This window comes from Nannizzia gypsea, genomic scaffold (assembly GCF_000150975.2).
Source record: "Nannizzia gypsea CBS 118893 supercont1.2 genomic scaffold, whole genome shotgun sequence".
NCBI classification, from domain to species: domain Eukaryota; kingdom Fungi; phylum Ascomycota; class Eurotiomycetes; order Onygenales; family Arthrodermataceae; genus Nannizzia; species Nannizzia gypsea.
Genome location: NW_003345200.1, coordinates 1,444,747 through 1,463,216, shown reverse-complemented (window position 1 = coordinate 1,463,216; position 18,470 = coordinate 1,444,747). Strand labels below are relative to the sequence as shown.

Genomic DNA, 18,470 nt, shown 5'->3' with positions numbered 1-18,470 from the left:
CCAGGGGTGCGAGAGTATATCTGCCGTAGACTCAGGCATAATCAAACAATATATACATGGATAGACCTGTGTCTATATCTATACGTCCGTCCATCCATATCTCTGTCTCTTCTACCGGCTCGCATCTACTCTTACTGCTCGTCTGCAGCGTCTGCCAATATTCCATGTGCAGCGCTGCCTCTTGATCCCTGCGGACAGGGAAGATATTAATAGAGAACCGGCGTACTCCCATCCCATCTTCTGCAGAATCTACTGTATCCTGTATCCCTTCCATGCCTTCTATCCTCCTTCGATATCTTCATCTCCAGCCTCCTCGTCGTCTTCGCTGTCTGCTATCCTCGCTGCCTCGCTCGCTTTCACTGGCGCATCCTTCGCTCAGCCTTCTTTTCTCGCTTCTCGTCATCGTCACTCCGTATAAGTAACTAAGAAAGAAAAAAACGCCCGCCAGCCTTAGCCATCTTCACCACTACCTTCACCACCGAAGACCGTCTTATGTCCCATCCTCGCTCGCTCGCTGATGGACTGTCTGCTACTGTCCTGTCGCCATGATGCTCTCTCGCAAGCACCGGCCGGCGCCCTCGGTCAAGTCGCTGCCTATCAGCCCTCCGCTGCCCTTCCCGCCCGCCTACTACCAGCACCCGCATGAGCACCGCGCAGGAGACGCAAAGCAACCGCTAGACCACGCCGAGATATATCCCCAGATGGCGCCGCGCGACTATCCAGACTATGCGGCGATGCCAGACCCTGCGTCGGGCGTGAACCTTGCCGTCGAGCAGTCCTACTTCGACCTGCGCGGCCAGCACCAGCACCACCATCATCTTCACCATCACCACCACCACCACCAAGAACATCCCGAACACTCCGAGCAATACCCCTTCAGCCCAAATGACTACAGCTACGAGTTCAACAACTACAGTGCGCCCCGACTGCCGCCCTCGCCGCCGACGTCTCCGCCCTATGCGGCTGCCGTGCCCCAGGAAGACCACTACCCGGCCTCGCTGCCTTCGCTGCCTCGCTCGCTAAAGAGCGCCGGCCACAAACGGGGCACTCGCTCGATGGGTAGTGCGACGGCCATTTCGCGGCCCTCGCGGCACAGCAGAGGCGGCAGCGCTGCTACGGACGTTGGACGGGCCTCAGATGTATCGATAGACCTGACGGACATGCTGTCGGACAAGCTGGACGAGGTCATCAACCATATGGACATGCAAGTCTTTAGTGGCCGTGAGAGAGACCTCTGTATGTTTCATCATTATCAGACTTCTTTATGCCTACGAGATTTATATACTGACTGGTGTAGATCTCGATGTTGATGCTGGCCCGGTCGGCCCTGATGCGGCCACCAAGACCAACTCCAGCCGCAGCTTTCTGCGCTCCTCCTCGTCGGCCTCCAACAAGACGAACTACTTTGCAAAGGCATACCACTACGCAAACTCCAGGCTACCCCCTAAACTCACCCCTCTCAATCTGTGCGTTCCCCTATTGGCATTCGTGCTTTTACTAAGTGTGCACCAACCATACTGACCGAAGACAGGTTCATATCAACATGGCCGCTGCTGTGTCTGGCTGCCCAGTCGTCCCAGAGCGCCTACAACCGTCCCTCCCCCGTCGAGCGGGAGACTCAAGTCGAAGGAGACCCTTACTTGGGCACAAAGACCATGGTCATCAAGTCTGTTGCCCTCGACCATATGAATCTCATCGTCTTTGCCGTCAGAGGCACCACCCGCTCCTCTTTCACGGACTGGGCTACCAACATGAATGCCGAGCCTGCAACTCCCACAGGCTTCCTCGACGACCCAGGTAATCTTTGCCACGCTGGTTTCCTCTCCGTGGCCCGCAAGATGGTCCGTCCAGTGGCCCTGCGGCTCGAGCAGCTTCTGGTCGAGAACCCTGCTCGCTCAAAGTTCTCTCTTGTCATTACAGGCCACTCCGCCGGCGGTGCGGTTGCTAGCCTGCTGTACGCCCATATCCTCTCTTCCACTTTGCGTTCGGAACTGATATATCTCCGTGACCGCTTCAAGCGCATACACTGCTTCACCTTTGGCTCTCCGCCGGTATCTCTGCTGCCTATTAACAAGCCGTCGGACCCACGCTACGCCAAATGGCTCTTCTACACCTTTGTTAATGAAGGAGATCCGGTTTGCCGCGCAGACAAGCCATACATCCGCTCTCTCATCTAGCTCTACAAGTCGCCAGTCCCGTCAATCAACGGCAGCAGGTCTCGTTCATCTACAACCAACAGCAAGCCAAGTAAGCTCGGCTTCCTCAAGGACCGTCGAGAGAGCTATGATAGACCCGACTTTGAACAGCAAGTCAGCTGGCCTATTCCCTCGCCCACACTCACCTTGCCAGGCTGCCTGATCGTCCTTCGCGGAGATAGAACTAACCCCAGAGACAAGGATGTGGTGGAAGCATACCTGACGAGCAACGATCAGATGGCCGGCGTTGTCTTTGGAGATGTTATGATGCATATGATGACCCTATACGAGCGGCGCATTCAGCTTCTGGCTACAGATGCTGTCACTGCCAGGGCTGCTCGATGATTTCTTTCCTTCTTTCTTTTTTTTCTCTTCTATTCATGATATACCCGTTCAATTTCATTTTTTTTAGCGGTTGGCTGGCTGAAGAACAATCTGGATCAACGGACTATTTTCTTGTTTCTTCCTTGATACCCTCACATTCATTACGACTTTCTTCTTCTTCTTCTTCTTCTTCTTCTTCTTCTTCTATCTACTGCTTTACTTCTTTCCACCCTCCTCTGCCTGGTGCAAGAGTGGCTTTTTCAAACTCTACTTACTACGGGGATGGAGTTACACGGACAAGGCAACTGCCAAATGACCAGAAATGACGTGGGGATCGAATCCTGGGATATTCTCGGTACGGTGCATATGCGGGATTCTGGGATCTATTTTTTCTCTTTCTCTTACAATCAAGCTCGCGTAAATAGCTAGGGATAGCAAACGCGCTCATACGCATAAACATATGCACACAACCCAATCTACACATGCAATAAGAATAGAAATGACCAAAAATCCACTGCTAGACCGGAATAGTATACATTTTTTCCCTTCCTATCAAGCTTTAAACGGCCTCCTTAAAAACTGTCTGTTATACATCCGTGACTAGCATCTTTGACACACCTGGCATATTTGCCCAGTGTGCCTCTCATAGTCAACCCCGTTGGCCGGCCCTGACCAGCTTGCTCGCGAGCCAGCCACTTCTCCCTACGCTGCGCAAGCACGTCCTCTGCAACATCGAGGTCGAGGAGTCTGTTCTCGGCGTCGATGGTGATCTGGTCGCCGTCCTCGACGAGTCCAATGGGACCACCCACCGCAGCCTCAGGGACGATATGGCCTATCAGAAAGCCGTGGGAGCCACCGCTGAATCGTCCGTCCGTTATCAGGGCGACGGAGTTGCCAAGTCCTGCGCCCATCAGTGCAGATGACGGCTTCAACATTTCTGTAGGCATGTTAGTATAAATGTATGTGTGTAGGTAACTTATACAAAAAAGGGTGTATATGTACCTGGCATGCCGGGGCCACCCTTGGGGCCAGTGTATCGAATTACAACCACGGTTTTCTCGTCCTTTTTGATCTCCTTGTTCTCCAGCGCGGTAATAAAGTCATCTTCATGGTCAAATACTCGAGCCTTACCGACGAAACGAGTGCCTTCCTTGCCGGTGATCTTGCCCACGCTGCCCTCAGGTGCAAGACTGCCACGTAGGATCTGTAGATGGCCCGTTGGCTTGATGGGATCAGAAAGCGGTCTGATAATCTTCTGGTCAGACGGGAAGTCAGGGAACTTCTCGACGTTTTTAGCCAGTGTCTGACCGGTCACAGTCATGCCAAAGCCGTCGATTAGACCCTCCTTGAGCAGGAATTTAATCAGGGATGGGGTGCCGCCGATATTGTGTAGATCAGCCATGACATATTTGCCAGACGGTTTTAGGTCAGCAAGGAAAGGAACCCGGTCACTGACGGCCTGGAAATCGTCTATGGTCAGCTTGATGCCAACTGAGTCCGCAATAGCAATAAGATGTAGCACAGCATTAGTGGAGCCTCCGGTCACTGTCACTAGGACCATGGCGTTCTCGAAGGCCTGGCGGGTAAGGATATCCGACGGCCGTATATCTTCAATCAGCAGGTTCTTGATGGCGCCTCCAGCAGCCTCACACTCGAGGAATTTGGCCTTGGACTCTGCTGGGTTCGAGGAAGAGCCCGGCAGAGTCATGCCCATCACCTCGATGGCCGAGGCCATGGTGTTGGCGGTGTACATGCCACCACAAGCACCGCCGCCAGGACAGGCATGCCGAATAATATCAAACCGCTGTTCCTCCGTGATCTCGCCCGTCAGGAACTGGCCGTATGCCTGGAACGCAGATACGATATCGATATCTGCATTGCCCTGCGTAGCCGCACAGCCAGGACGTATCGTGCCTCCGTAGACCATCAGACTGGGCCTGTTGACTCTTCCCATCGCCATGACGACGCCAGGCATGTTCTTATCGCAGCCTGGAATGCTGATATTCGCATCGTACCACTGTCCTCCCATGACTGTCTCAATTGAGTCAGCAATCAGGTCCCGGCTCTGCAGGCTGTACCGCATCCCCTTGGTGCCCATGCTGATGCCATCACTGACTCCAATGGTGTTGAACTGGTATCCGATCAGACCGCTCTTCTGCACGCCAGCACGCACTCTGTTGCTCAGGTCGAGCAGGTGCATATTGCACGGGTTGCCGTTGTACCAGACGCTGGAGATGCCGACCTGCGCCTTGGACATGTCTTCCGTCGATAGGCCGGTGGCATACAGCATCGCCTGCGAGGCGCCCTGCGAGATAGGCTGGGTGACATGTCTCGACACGCTGTTGAGCTCGCTTTCGGGCTTCTTCGACGAGGACGAGGCGCTGCGCTGCGTCGTCTGTCTGTGAATCGAGCTGTTAGCTGGTGACTCCGACTTCGCTGCTGGGGGACAAGGGTAGCTCTGGAGCTTCAAGACAGGCGGGGGGGAAGCTTACGGGAGCAGAGAGAGCAGAGTCCTTGAGGACAGACGCCCGGCACGGTGTATTCGAAGCATCTCGACGGGTTCTCGCTGGCTGTGAGATGCTTCGTCGGCGTCTTCAGCGTGTTCGACTTCTTGCGGTGGTTTTTGTTCGTCTCTGCGCCAGCGATTATTTTATGTGGGCGTTGATAGGCCGATCTCGCATTTAGAGATGATTCATACAAAGGGCGCTTATTCTTAGTGTAGAGACATCAAGACGATGTTAGAACGATGTTAAGAAGATTAGAAGATGTAAATAAGTATATGATAAAGCAGGAGTAGATATGATGAATACGGAGTATATACTGGGTTAAGGGTGTCTGTATGGTGATGTCGACATAGAGCATCGGTAGATGGCACCTAGTTATTAATCAGAGAATCAGGCTGTGGCTTAGGGTCATTAACAGATGGAAATCGATTATCCAGGCAATTCTATAGTTAACTAACTAGTCAATTATTTTAAATCATCAAGAGTGTTAGGGAAAGTAGGATGTATATATGGTGCTGGTGCTGGTGCTGAGGGCGGCGCTTTACCCCTGAGCAGTAACTAAATATCAAGACGAGCAACTATCACGCAGCCTACCGGCACTTCTTGATAATATTCTGGACAAAGCCATCATTCTTCACGAATGCGTCTCCAAACTTCTTCAGATCTCCTCCATTGAGACCCTTTCTCACAGCCGCTGCATCGCCAAACGCCTTGCGTGGACCCTTGGCTCGCACTCCCGCAGCTCCAACCAAGAAACCCAAGACAGCAAACGGAGCTGACTCGGGGCTATCCACGATATCCACGATCGAGAGTGCCGCGTTTCCTGCCTCTCCGATGATGAACGCGGCTCGGGCAATAGTTGCCGCACCGCCGAGGGCGGCAGCAGCCTCGCCAACGAATGGGATGACGGCAAAGACAATCGAAAGGATGCCTAGGATAAGCTCGCGCTTTTTCGCGGCTGCTTTTTCCTCAGCCTTTTTGCCAATCTCCTTGATCTTCTTGATGTATTCCACTGCGTTCTCGAGCATGAAGACGGGCATGCTAAAGGCGCTGACGACATCCGCCTCCTCTGCGTCGAGGATGTTGAAGCGCATCTGCATGTACGTCTCCATCATCAAGTTGGCTAGGTCCTCGGTGCTGGGCACAGCTTTGTCAACGAGCTCCTTGGGATTGGCTATCTTGATCTTGCTCTTGTCGTCGATTCGTCGGGGAAAATCGTAGTAGTAGAGAGTGTTATCAGGGCAGGGGGGACAGTTGGGAGGTACCGGGCAGTTGTTGGGAATGCAGGTTGGATCCCCTTTGATGTATAGTTCGAACTTGACCCAGTCCTTTTCAATAGCGTACTTTTCATTAAGCGCCTTGTAGAAGCCCTTCTCGTCTCGCATCTTGAAGGTGATGCCGCGGCGTCCTTGATGCTGGTGATCACGGCCTGGGACGAGGATATCAACTTCGGTGCAGGGGCCGCTCCCTTCGCCCGCTGACGAGAACCACTCGCAGTCCATGTACTTGCGGCCCTCAACCTTCATGAACTCCTCGAGAGTCTCATCGATGTTATCTTTCGTCCATTCAGCGTACCAGCCAAACTATTACACCGTCAGTACCATGAAAATGCAGTATCCTGTATTGTGATATGATACTACATACCTTGTCTTCGTATCCGTCGGAAACCTCCTTATACTTTGTGACTGCCTCTTCGAGCTGAGGAATTAAGATCATCATAGCAGCCTGCGCGCGGCAATTTTCAGGGATTGTATCAATCTTGTCACTCAGTCCTTGGAGGGTTGTAGGCCAGGTGGATGGAATGCATTCTAGCGCCTTAGGTTTAGATCCGTCTCCGTCTCCATCGCCATCCCCACTGGGTCCTTCGAACCAGCCCTGCAAATCAATGGCCCAGTCAGTGGTTCCTGCAAAGTTAAGTCCCCTGATCCAGCTGACTCGCTTTGCCTTGGTTGTCTCATCCATGTATGCCGCCCAGGTGGTGGCTTTGCCTTCGGTTCCATAAACGATGATATCCGAATCGGACGCATCATCGTGCCAAACACGAGCGGTGTACCCAGGTTCTTTTTGATCCGCAAGCTCAATAATATTGAAGATTTCAGCGTTGGAAATGTAACCTCCCGTCAGAGTGCAAACACCAGGTTCGGCATTGGACTGTGTGAAACTGCCAGTAAATGTGCATTGGGGTCCAGTACAGCTGGGATCGGTCATTCCAAAGCTTCTGCCGTAACTGGATATACCAACAACCACCTTATGAGCTGGAACACCAGCCTTAGTAATCATGGCAAGTGCCTCGTACGTTTCCGTTTGGTTGACGTGGGATCTTAGGCAGTTACCGTTCGGGCACTGTGGGCTAGCGAACTTGTTGCCGTAGTCTATAATACGGTCAGGATGCCGATCACAGCAATTATCTTGTCAGTAAGGAAGAGACTCACCCCATTGACCATGGAGATCATAGGTCATGTAGACGAAATAATTAACCACCTCAGCCATCTTCGCGACAGGGAATGGCTTAAGGTACCAGTATGAGGCCGGCAGTGCAATTGAGAGTGATTTCCCCTTCAGTTTCCCTTTCATGAGCTTTAGGAACTCTAGATAGTCCGTGGGATCCGATTCGCTTCCTGGAGGGACTCCGGGAATATCAGTCGCGCCGGGATACTCCCAGTCAAAATCAACTCCTCCCAAACCATGCTTATCCAGGAAAGCAGCGACATTGTTAGCAAACTTATCTCTATTGGCGGGCTTAACGGCATCACGATATCTTTGGAAAGTTCCGGGCTCAGTAGACTCCGCCCACCCACCGAAGGAGATGATTTTTTTAAAAGCGTACTTCGTTTTTGCAAACTTTTCGAACTGTTCATTCACACCATCATCGAACATGATATTGAAATCAGAAGTGAGGCTAGCAAACGCAAAGTGGACGTGTGTAAGATCTTGGAAGAGCTTTAGTTCACTGGCATCCATGGTGAGACAGTCACGCTTAACGTTGAAACCCTCAAAGTATCCAAGGCGAATAAAGCCGGCAGGAGTCATCTGATTGTTAACAATCTTAACGCCGCAGTTTGAAATGCAGCTATTTGTACCAGGCTTCGAAGTTCCAGGCGCACCGGTGTCAGCAGGCGAGACAGTGCAGAATTCCGACGTGATACCGCAGAATCCCCATCCAGAGCAGCATGCATTAAGCGGGCAAGGATTGAGCTTCGCCAGGTCGAAGCCAGTGAAACTTCCGGAAGGCGGTTTCGTTCCTGGCTTCTGTGGTCCGCAAACAGCACCATTAACAGGGCTGGGCATAGGGGTGTTTCCTTTGCTTAAGCATATGACTTGACCAACTTGGAGAATACTACAGCCAGCCCATCCCCAGACCTGCTTGTTCACTTCATTAATACGGTCAACGGTAATACCATAGTTGTCCGCGATGCCCCAGCAGTCATCTCCTGGCGAGATATGATGCACGGCACAAGTACCATCCGGCTGAGGTTGGGGTGTCTTATCGGGCAGCGTTCCAGCCGAGCAGCAGACCCATTGTTTGGGCTTGAGGGTAGCACAAAAGTTAGGCTTGTTGTTAAATTTTGTGAAGTCAGCACCTGGGATGCCGCAGCGTGAGGCTAAAGCACCACAGCTATCTCCGGAAACAACCTGGATAGCTCTGCAGTCGCCTCGAGTAGAAAGATCATGGAGTCGCGCAGAAAGTCCCTTTTTGGCTTCTTTAGCGGAAGATAGAACACCGAATTCAATATCAGAGTGTAGCTTCCCTCCTTTAATGTCGAGGCACTTGCCATCAGACCATGAACCAATAGCCTTCTGCATTGCGGAGAAATCATCAACAGTATCGACAGCAAAAAGTCCAACGGTCTGTGCCTTTTTTGCCCTGTCATCGCACACCTGGAATGCCTGCGAGCCTTTCATGATGCCCTCGTTGAATCCATCAATAAGACGTGAGACACTCTTTTTCTCAACATCAGCCCCAACGTATAGGGCTGCAAGAGCATTGCCAGATTTCGCAAAGATAGCTGTAGTACCGCAAGAAGCACTCCCAGAGGCATACTTGGCTAGAATTCCAGCAGCAGCAGCCACATTCTTAGCCGATTTTAAGGCACCGGCCGGCCCAGTTGACAAACTAGATTTGGTACCGGTGACCTTTGCACCACAGCTTTCAGAGGTAGCAATAAGTCTCTCGATACCGTTGAGGTTGTCAGGTTTGATGTTTCCGGCCGAAGACAAGTTTGACATTTGAGTGACCTGTCGCCGAGGGACGTCACCTTCAGCGGTACAGGTTCGTATGGTGGGAAACTTGGTTGGTTCATTGTGGAAGTTGAAGTCGAAAAGGAGAGGAAGTTTGCAGTCCACCAGGTCAGCTTGATCATGAACATGTGTCCAATTGGCAGGGTCAGGACCAGTTATCTGGCAAGTCGCCGGACATCCATCAACAAGGGGTGAAGCATATATATCACTAGCTCTCGGTTTTCCCAATGGAGTGATGGGTTGGACCGGTTTAATCGGCTGTGAAGAATTGAAAGCCACAACAGTGGTAGAAGTAGAACAAAGGAAAAGAACGAGTGTAGCAGAAGAGAACAACATTGTAAAGAGTGGGTGGAGGGTAAACCCTCCAGGTGAAAAGGAAAGACTGGTATGATATGAGATCAACGAGTAATTCGGATGTATCAAATGATAGGGTCACGCAGGGAGGTTTTTATACCGGTGTACTTCCTCTATTACCGCACCAATTCCCCTTTCTTCTATTGCAGGAATACCCATGATTCCATCATTGCTCTCCCTGTCCAGTACAGGAAACTGCACAGAGATCTTGGCATCAAGGTGAAGGATCAAGCTAGCCATGGCCATCTACCACCTGGCTTTCTTTTCGACTGATCAACATGGTGTTCGGAGATGCAGGGGATGGTCCATCACTTGACCAAACGGTTGTGTCTGCATGATCCTACTCTTTTTCGTCAGGCTATGAAAATATGTAACCATATCCACGTGTATAAGCAAGTCCGAAGCTATCCATGTATATAACGTTCGGGAACAAGCCTCAATTATTTCATCCAGGGGTATTCATGCGGTTAATTTTGAGATAATATTTCACTTGAGTCATGGTGTTCAACTCCACTATGATGGGCCTAGCACGGCCCACAATGCTAAATGACCGCCAAATCCTTCTAGTCAGGGGCTCCAGGCTGCTTAACGGAAAATCATGAAGTCTGATAAAGCCTATATGGCGACTTAGAGTAAACGGGGTAGCTCCGTGTAGTTATGTGCATGCAGCATTAACGTACGCCGCCCGGGTTGACTACTAGGTGCTTAGTGAAGCCTCGACGAACAGAGCAGGGCTTGTAAGAAATAATCATGGAGGATTTGCCCCTCCACTCACTGTGCTGGGACCATATGCCCCCACTATAGTCACAGATATGCCGGGCTGTGGTCGAGGTGAAATTGCATACTCTGTACTCCATACAGAGAAGTGCATTGCTCCTTAATGGCTGGTTCCTGCAGCAAGGTGGAGAGCCAGATATAAGTCCTATGTCGAACAAGATCTTCATGAGCGGATAACCGGAAGAAATAGGGTGCTGCTCTATTGGCCACGAACGTAGCCTTGTATCACGGTTTGCAATATTTGTTGAAATGGAATGATATTATGTTGATGTCGAACACTTAGGTCTTCGCACCATGTGGTTAACCTTCACTAATAAAGAGGCCAAATCCTGCAGAAGACATCTGGACCTGCAGGTGAAGGATCTAAGATGGAACGCACTTTGCGCCCCCGAGTATTATCAGGCCCTCTTACGTCGTATAGATACCAACCTCCTGGCCTGTCTGCTCGCTTAGATCCTTTGCTCGTTGTCTTTGATGTCGTTAAGATTAAGTTTTGAACGGTTGAACGAGAATCCTTGTTGCTTAGTCATCTTAGCGACGAGTTAACAATGGGATGTACTAAGTTACCTCGGTTCTCAGTTGACTACTATGTAGCTACGCTGTACCTGCGTAGTCAAAAATGTACCGTCTCGTATTTTTAAGCTTTTGTGATTGATAAAACAATAAACTACAATAGTATGCTGGTTACTCTAATTTACACGTTCCCAACTCAGCAGCTGAGAGATTTATCCTGTGCTCAGCGTCCCTCCAAGTCACCAAGGTGCGGAAATGCGAGAAGGCTCCGGGTCCGAATTCCACTTTTCCAGCATACTTGGGATCTCCAAAGCGAGTAACCCAGTCCGTTACGTCCTTTCTGTTCTTGAATCCGGCGTTCTTGAGCTTTTCCTTGTTGGCCTCGTAGGTTTCCTTAAAATCGATCTCCGGATATTTGTCTGCACCCGGGATGGTGGAATCTTTCCATGTGAGCCTGACGTCGATACCGAGGCCACCGTCTGCTACTGGAGCAGCGAGTTTCTTCGCAACGAAGTCCATTGTCTTTTCAGCACGGAGTTGGACAGTTGCCTTGCTGCATGCTTTGAGGTTTTCTATATGTTTGTCGATGACGGCTTTGTTCTTGTCATCGAGGCGGTACTTTGACAATGAATTCTCGAGTTTGTCGAAGAGAACTGTATACGGGGTTCTGTAAGGGTCTTTGGGATCATAAAGAGACCTTGATCCGCCGTTGGTACCTGGCTTCTTGCCCCCACCGCTCTCTGGGGGTTTGTTGTAGTTCTTGCCTCGAAGACTGGGGTCAATGGTGATGATGTTCAATTCCCCAGTGACTTTGTTCTTGATCAGCTCGGACACAGCATCGGTGACGCTTCTGCCATCACCGGGAGGTGTAAGCTTGCCAACGTCCGGTGGGAGTGGCTTGTCATCAAGCCTAGTGATGAACTCGGTGTAAGTGAGCATCTTATCGGGGCCTGTGCCTTTGTTGTTCTTTGACTCCTGGCCCTTTTGCGTCTTAAATGGAAGGATGCTTTGCTGCTTGTCTGGTCCTTCAATGGCACTGGATATGACGTTAGTCAACAAGACATCGCATTACAGGGTACAAAAGACCATCTCACCAGGCAATTTGATATCTCTCCCAGAGCCATAGCCTCTCGTAGGCGTGCGAAAGGAAGTTGTCTGCCTGAACGGGGGCAGCCAGCAAGACTAGCCATGCGAGTATAAGGGGAAGTACGGAAAACCGTACGATGGTGCTTAGCATTTTGGATAATGGCCCGTCAGATAGGCCGATGGGGAAACCTCTATTAGCTCAGGCTGGTGGGTTGGTGATTGAGAGAGACAGGATTGCCGGAAGGGCAACTCTCCTTTATGTCTCTTCAAAAGCAGAATAATCCCTTACACCAGATCTAGATAGCACCATGCTCTTATTTAGTCCATATTAAGCTACGTCTTCCGTAGGCACATCCTTCAGCGCTGTACCTTCCCCTCGACTCTTCCCTGCCATGCCAGGAGGATCCGAAATCCGTCCTCCCTTGCTAATTAAGCCTCCACCCTAAGACCCAGTCTCCAGCCCGCACGGAGTCTCCATTAGATGGAGAGCAAGATATAGACTTGGGTATATTGTAACTAGTCAAGCATGTGGAAAACTCCTTCCTAGTTGACACTAGCCTTTCCAGTGCATGTTACGGATAGGGAATACACAGTAAATAACAATCATCGTAATTAGTTAAACTGCATATCCGTTCAATTTCCTCTGCCCGATATCTTTCACTCAGCGATTTCATTCGATGTTTGTTTTCTCCCCCTTTCACCCTAGCTATAACTACTTACCTAGGTAACTAGTTACATGGGAAGAGTGTAGAAACCCATATCAAAGTAGAAAAAGGGAGAAAGCGGGAAGACTTGCGGTAAGGGAAAAGCGTGGGTATGCAGAGCAGAGAAATAATATAAGAAGTCCTTTAAGCTGATTGAAGGTGTCTATTTTTTAGAGCCCACACGTAATTCAAGTCAAGCAAACAAATTATGCACTGGGCGAGCTCTAGGATGTGTAAGGATATTTGCATATGGATCATCTTCAGCTGATTCGAAGTTGCGGCAGAGCTTGTAACTACGACTCTGGGTGGTTTAGTTTTTCTATTTTTCGTGGGGGCGACGGGCATATCACTTCATTTACCCATTAGAGAATGCGGATACTTGTGTAGTAGGCTTCTCTCCTGATTTATGAGATCTGGTTATAGGAGAGGAAATCTTTCTAGGAAATGTGGGGGTGGTTTCTAACTGAATGATAACGGCTGGTTAGTTATTAATTTCGTCTTCGTAACTAGTTAGTTAACTAATAAAAGTCTAGTGAGTGGGGGATCACAAATAAATAACCATCAGAATTCTACCACTACACGGAAAGGGGTGAGCCCACACTGATAGTGGGCGGATAACTAGCAATTGAAGTTTGACAGTTAGTTATTTACCAGACATTATTTAGTTTTTAGACGACGTCATCGCGTATCGACGAACACAAACGGCTGCAAAGTCCCTCAAGTAAAATGAATGAATAGTTAACTAGTTGTTTCTATCTACCTTGAAGGATCTTACGGGGCTCGGGAACAAAAAATCTCATACCAAGCATAAAAACGATTCACCGCTGAATTTCTCACGCAAATGAAATACGGCCACCGCCGGCGAAGCTCTCTCAGGCCTGTCTTCCGAATTAACTTACATTGCTACTACACTTCTAAAGTACTGAAAATCAACCACGCAGGGTATCTCTTCGGCTTTAAGACGGCTTCAGCTTGTTATCAGAGTCAAAAACAGCAATACCAGTGACATCAAAGAATCCGAGTATGGGAGATGCGGGACTGTCACCCACGGCTTGGGATTCCCCAGAGCAGCAAGAACCGGAACCAGACCCGGAGCTAGAGCCAGAGTCAGATGCATATTCTGACCTAGACGGACGTCCATACAGTTATAGGCAGTGCGTAGATGCCCTAGAGGCTGAAGGCGTACCGATGGACCTTTCCTCCGACACTGCTCGATGGTGCGTCGTTCGAGGAATACGAACTTCCTACGAGTATGCAACCAGCCCAGAAGTGACCCGGATATGCAAAGATATGGACATACCCCAGTTTGCCCGCGCTCGTAATGCACGGCTCATTATGAGCAACGTTATCCCTGAAGAAATGGAGGATGCACAGGTCCAGCCATACTGCATATGGATTCCGGGTTTTGCTTCTGCAGAGACCTATCGCGAGCTTGTATATAGGTATCCTGCCATGTTATACCAGGTTGGCCGGGCTTGCGGCGCCGCTGGATATGTTGACTTATACAAGGAGCTCGTTAAGGGTAAGAGCATTGTCCTCTTTGTATAACTAAGTTTTATGTTGCAGGGCTAACATCCTAGGTAGAATTTAAACTGCTCCCTGAAGTGTCTATCGCCGAGGAGGCACGGGAGGGTGGAACTGACGGTGGCCGTGAGATCTACCGTTTAATCTTGGAGTCGCCTATCAAATATGCTGTGATGGACGACAACACTCGCGGTATCAATGTTGATAATCCTCGTTATCCAGCTTATCTAAACGGAGATACTGCTGTCCGCTGGAAGGTAGAGCCTCGTGAATATCTGCTTGAGGACGGAGAGTATGATCAAAGCGACAAAGATATCGAAGAAGATAACGGGCTCGCTGTTGCAAGCGAGTACTTGGACGATAAATACAGGGGTCTGTCCGCCGATGAAGCCAAATGGCTCTATCAGCCCCTTCCACCTGATATTCCAACGGTAAAAAAAGAACTCCTGAGAGAAATGGCAGCATACGAGGGTAATATAGATCGATATTACCGACTAATGGACTCCGAGGAAATGGAATACACGGAATTACATTGCGTTACCCGCGGCATTTACCATAATTCCATGTTTGCACGGTGGTGGATGGACCAGCTTGAGACGAACGCAAGTCGCATCCCCAAGGGTGAAGAATGGAGAATACGATCAGCCATCAATGCCCGCCGGATCATGATAAACGATATCGCTGGCTTCCACGATGAAATAGAAGGCAAACCATATCTCATCTGGTGGCCTCTCAGGCCTCATCCACGATGCCTCCAGGCCCTCGCCAAGAAGTGTCCATCAATGCAAGAGCAAATTGCAATAGCATGCATATTCTGCGATTACGAGGATGTCTATAAATCCATCAACCCCGTTCCGCACTGGCGTATTCGCCTTGCCGCTACAAAGAGTGTGAACTCTTTTTATCTCGCTGACGTGGATAAACGAGCATCGGAACAAGGCGTCGACGTCACGGAACGTCGTGGCGAAAGGGATGGTAAAAAGGACAATTTGAGTAGTGATCTCGAACCCACTTCGCTATGGGTAACATCGTCTATCAAGAGTAATGCAATGGTTAACCGGCAACCAGATTTCAATCCATACTTTGGGAGTAGGGTTTACACAGGAATAATTGAAAGATATGTGTTCAAGTCACCGGAGGTTCTTCAAAAATTTCGACCGCGACGCTATCGAACTATTGAAGACTATGCGGATCTATTGATGGATTAGATATCTTTAGTTAAACAACGTAAAGTAGTAAACCTAGCTATCGACCTAACCTTCTACTCCTACGGCTATATATCTAACCCAAGAGGGTAGCGAAAATGTTGGAAATCAACAGAGCAACTAATTGCTTCAGCCTCATTGATATTTAACCGTTGAACATTAAAGTTACGGGACGGTCCACCGCAAGGGCCTATGGCTGGTCCAAGCCACCGAGCCGCCGCGACTCGTCTAACTTATCATTAAAGACGATGGAATAGTTACTATAGAAGCTATACATAGTTGACATGGAACACACGAAACGTAAGCCTTTTGACATTAATATTATCTTATTTGTGATACATATAACTATCTTACAGACGCTGGTGAAGCGAGTGATGCATTGCTTCGTGGTAATTATCAGTACAAAAGAGATGAAATGAGTAAAACCCGAAGGTAGGAACAAAAGACAAGGCAAAGAGGTATAAGGAATACAACGAGCGTCATATCGAAAGATGCCGAAGAAAAGATATGGAGAAGTGAAACTAAGCGAAGTAAAAGAAGTAAAGAAAATAGAGGGGATGAAGAAGCGAAGGAAAAGAAAAATAAAAAGGATAAAGCGAAAGGGAGGTTCAAACCAGCTGTACAAAGAAGCAAAAGAGATAAGAAGAAATAAAAGAGAGAAGAGGAGACCATGTCAAGTCCATTCATTCAAGGAACCTCGATATCACCGCGTTTCAGGGGCAGGACGTCAGCCGCAATAGCATTCTTAATCCATTCCATATCAGCCACTTCGTCAAGATGCATACGTTTACTTCCTCGTTTCAAAAGGGCCTCGACGCAACGCCGGGGGCCCTCGAGATCTCTACCTTTGACCGGGTCCCAGTCCCCGTCCGGATCGGCATAGCGGTACCAGCTCCATTCGCAGCGGGCGATGCGGTGCGGAGTGCGAGCCCGGAGCTTAGCTGGGTCTCCTCTAGTGCCTGGCAGAGGGTCGAAAGGCAGACGGTTCTCCATGATGGCGTAGAGGAGAACACCCAGGGCCCAGGCATCGGTGGAGCGGCCGTCATATGGCTGACCCATTAAGATTTCAGGAGCAGCGTAGTCTTCGCTTCCGCAGCGGGTGCGTAGAAGAGGGCTCTCAGGAGGCTGTGGGATGCGCCGTGAGAGACCCAAGTCTGTTAGCGTGACGACGGCGCGAGGGTAGAGTCGCCAGTCAGAGATATCCTGCATTTTTGCAAATGGCATGTTCAACAGCACATCTATGCGAGTCAGCAAATCGTATTATATGGACATGTATATTTGAAGGAGTAACTCACTTTCTAGCTTGATATCCCGGTGGACGATGTGGTTTCTGTGGAGATATCTGACAGCATCGACGAGTTCAGAGAAGATTCTCTCAATCAGCGGAGGATTAATCCGCTTCATCCGCATGCTGGCAAATTCAAACAGGTCGCCTCCAGGGCAGTAGTCGAGCACCAAGAGGGCTCGTTTCGGGTCGCTTCCAAAGGCCTTGAGCTGGACAATGGACGGATGGTCGATGGATTTGAGGATCTCAACTTCCCTGTTGAGTGAGACCTCAACACGTTCCTCGTCTGCTCCTCCAGCCGGCCCGTACTCAACAATCTTGACGGCCACCAGACGGCGAGATTGAGGGTTGACAGCTCCATCCTCCTCTCGGGCTGCAAGGACAACCTGGCTAAAGGCTCCCTGGCCCAGGAGCCTCTGCCAGTGGTATGTACGAGGTTGCTTGGATCGAATTGACTGGACCTTGTAAACTGCATTATCAAGTATACCGATATCAGGCGACTCTAGGGCGGAGGTGGGCGTAGGCAGCGGCGGTGGAAGGACAGCTATGCCACGCTGTGCAGCCAGGTATTCCTCCCTCTGCAGATTCGGTTTGGGGCACCCGTCTCTCGCGGCATCACTTTCCCGGGCCCGGGAGACTTCGGAAGCAGCGGCCTTCCGGGTTGACGGATGGACCTGGAGCGCTGGCGGGACGTACTCGCTCAGGCTGCGATTGCGGGTGTGTCGGTGGTCACGCTTGGGGGCAGCCAGCTGGGATGGGTTGGTCGCAGTCTCGGGCGAGCCTGGAGTCGCACTTGGTACCGATGCGGATGATGGCTGGACCAGTCTCGGCCGGGCAGTTGTCAACGGTGGAGGGAGATGCAGCTCGCGGCTGGAGGCTGTCGAAGAGACGCGAGACAGGGAAAAGGTGCTGGTCGAGCCCCATGGCGGCGATGCCAGCAGCTGTATGGGCGATGGCAGCGGCGTGAGGTCGCTGAGCCCGGCGAGCTGGGGCGACGAGAAGGCAGAGCCGGGCGAGAGAGAGCCGGCGCTCGAGTGCACTTCGGCCAGCGCATGGCGGATGCTGGGGATTCTGCGTGGCAAGCTGGCCGTTGACCGGCTCAGATGAAGATGCTGGTCAAACCCAGCTGCTCCCGGCTGGTGTTGATGCTGTGGCTGCTGCTGAGACTGACGCTGCTGGTCCTGGGCAGCCGGCTGATGGATATACTGAGACGGCTGGTGGTGGACTGAGGGAATGTCAGTACGCAGCTGCAGCAGCACCGGCGTCCGTGGCGTCGCTGGGCTCGAGTCGACTATCGGCGCCAATGGCGTCTGCTGGCCTTGCTGATGCTGCTGCTGGTGGTCTTGATGTCCTTCTACAGGCGCGCTGGCATCGTCTCTGGCCGGGGGACATATCTGCAGCGCTGGATGGGAGACGAAGGGCGCAGCTGTGGGCGAGGTCGCGATGCCTGAGTCACGAAACCTCAGCCGATGCGATGGCGGCAAGTCTTCGGGCTCAGCCTGCTCTGGACAGCCGCGTGGCTCTACCATGGAGGTGGAAGATGGCATCCAGCGGCGTAGAGGGCTCTGTCACTGGCACTGGCACTGGCAGAGGCCTGCGAGAGAGTTGATCACAGCAGAGGCCAGAAAGTGCAGGACTTTGGGCTGCTTTTCCAGAGGGGTAGAAGGAGTTTTTTTTTCACTCTCTTTCTTCTTCACTGTTCCTCAGCCACAGGAAGGGCTCGGAAGCGCTAGTTGTGATAGGATGCCCAGTTGGCTGCA

At 50.8% G+C, this 18,470-nt stretch overlaps 6 protein-coding genes across 6 annotated transcripts; 2 read left to right on the top strand and 4 right to left on the bottom strand.

Annotated features, from left to right (window-relative positions):
- Positions 1-545: 545 nt before the first annotated feature.
- On the top strand, positions 546-2,540 carry MGYG_02560 (hypothetical protein; the record flags this gene model as incomplete). Its single annotated transcript, XM_003174982.1, has 4 exons — positions 546-1,236; positions 1,298-1,466; positions 1,532-2,135; positions 2,178-2,540. 4 exons carry the CDS (start codon positions 546-548, stop codon positions 2,538-2,540), a joined length of 1,827 nt encoding a protein of 608 aa, XP_003175030.1.
- Positions 2,541-3,091: 551 nt separating this feature from the next.
- MGYG_02559 (dihydroxy-acid dehydratase) lies at positions 3,092-5,070 on the bottom strand (the record flags this gene model as incomplete). The annotated part of the gene is made up of 3 exons (XM_003174981.1): positions 3,092-3,456; positions 3,522-4,918; positions 5,012-5,070. 3 exons carry the CDS (start codon positions 5,068-5,070, stop codon positions 3,092-3,094), a joined length of 1,821 nt encoding a protein of 606 aa, XP_003175029.1.
- A 543-nt stretch (positions 5,071-5,613) lies between these two features.
- Positions 5,614-9,598, bottom strand: MGYG_02558 (killer toxin alpha/beta; the record flags this gene model as incomplete). The annotated part of the gene is made up of 3 exons (XM_003174980.1): positions 5,614-6,606; positions 6,668-7,395; positions 7,456-9,598. 3 exons carry the CDS (start codon positions 9,596-9,598, stop codon positions 5,614-5,616), a joined length of 3,864 nt encoding a protein of 1,287 aa, XP_003175028.1.
- A 1,479-nt stretch (positions 9,599-11,077) lies between these two features.
- On the bottom strand, positions 11,078-12,143 carry MGYG_02557 (hypothetical protein; the record flags this gene model as incomplete). The annotated part of the gene is made up of 2 exons (XM_003174979.1): positions 11,078-11,942; positions 12,001-12,143. 2 exons carry the CDS (start codon positions 12,141-12,143, stop codon positions 11,078-11,080), a joined length of 1,008 nt encoding a protein of 335 aa, XP_003175027.1.
- A 1,576-nt stretch (positions 12,144-13,719) lies between these two features.
- On the top strand, positions 13,720-15,428 carry MGYG_02556 (hypothetical protein; the record flags this gene model as incomplete). The annotated part of the gene is made up of 2 exons (XM_003174978.1): positions 13,720-14,218; positions 14,281-15,428. The coding sequence occupies 2 exons, from the start codon at positions 13,720-13,722 to the stop codon at positions 15,426-15,428; spliced, it is 1,647 nt and encodes a 548-aa protein (XP_003175026.1).
- Positions 15,429-16,112: 684 nt separating this feature from the next.
- On the bottom strand, positions 16,113-18,257 carry MGYG_02555 (catalytic protein kinase domain-containing protein; the record flags this gene model as incomplete). Its single annotated transcript, XM_003174977.1, has 2 exons — positions 16,113-16,663; positions 16,721-18,257. The coding sequence occupies 2 exons, from the start codon at positions 18,255-18,257 to the stop codon at positions 16,113-16,115; spliced, it is 2,088 nt and encodes a 695-aa protein (XP_003175025.1).
- Between the last annotated feature and the right edge of the window lie 213 nt (positions 18,258-18,470).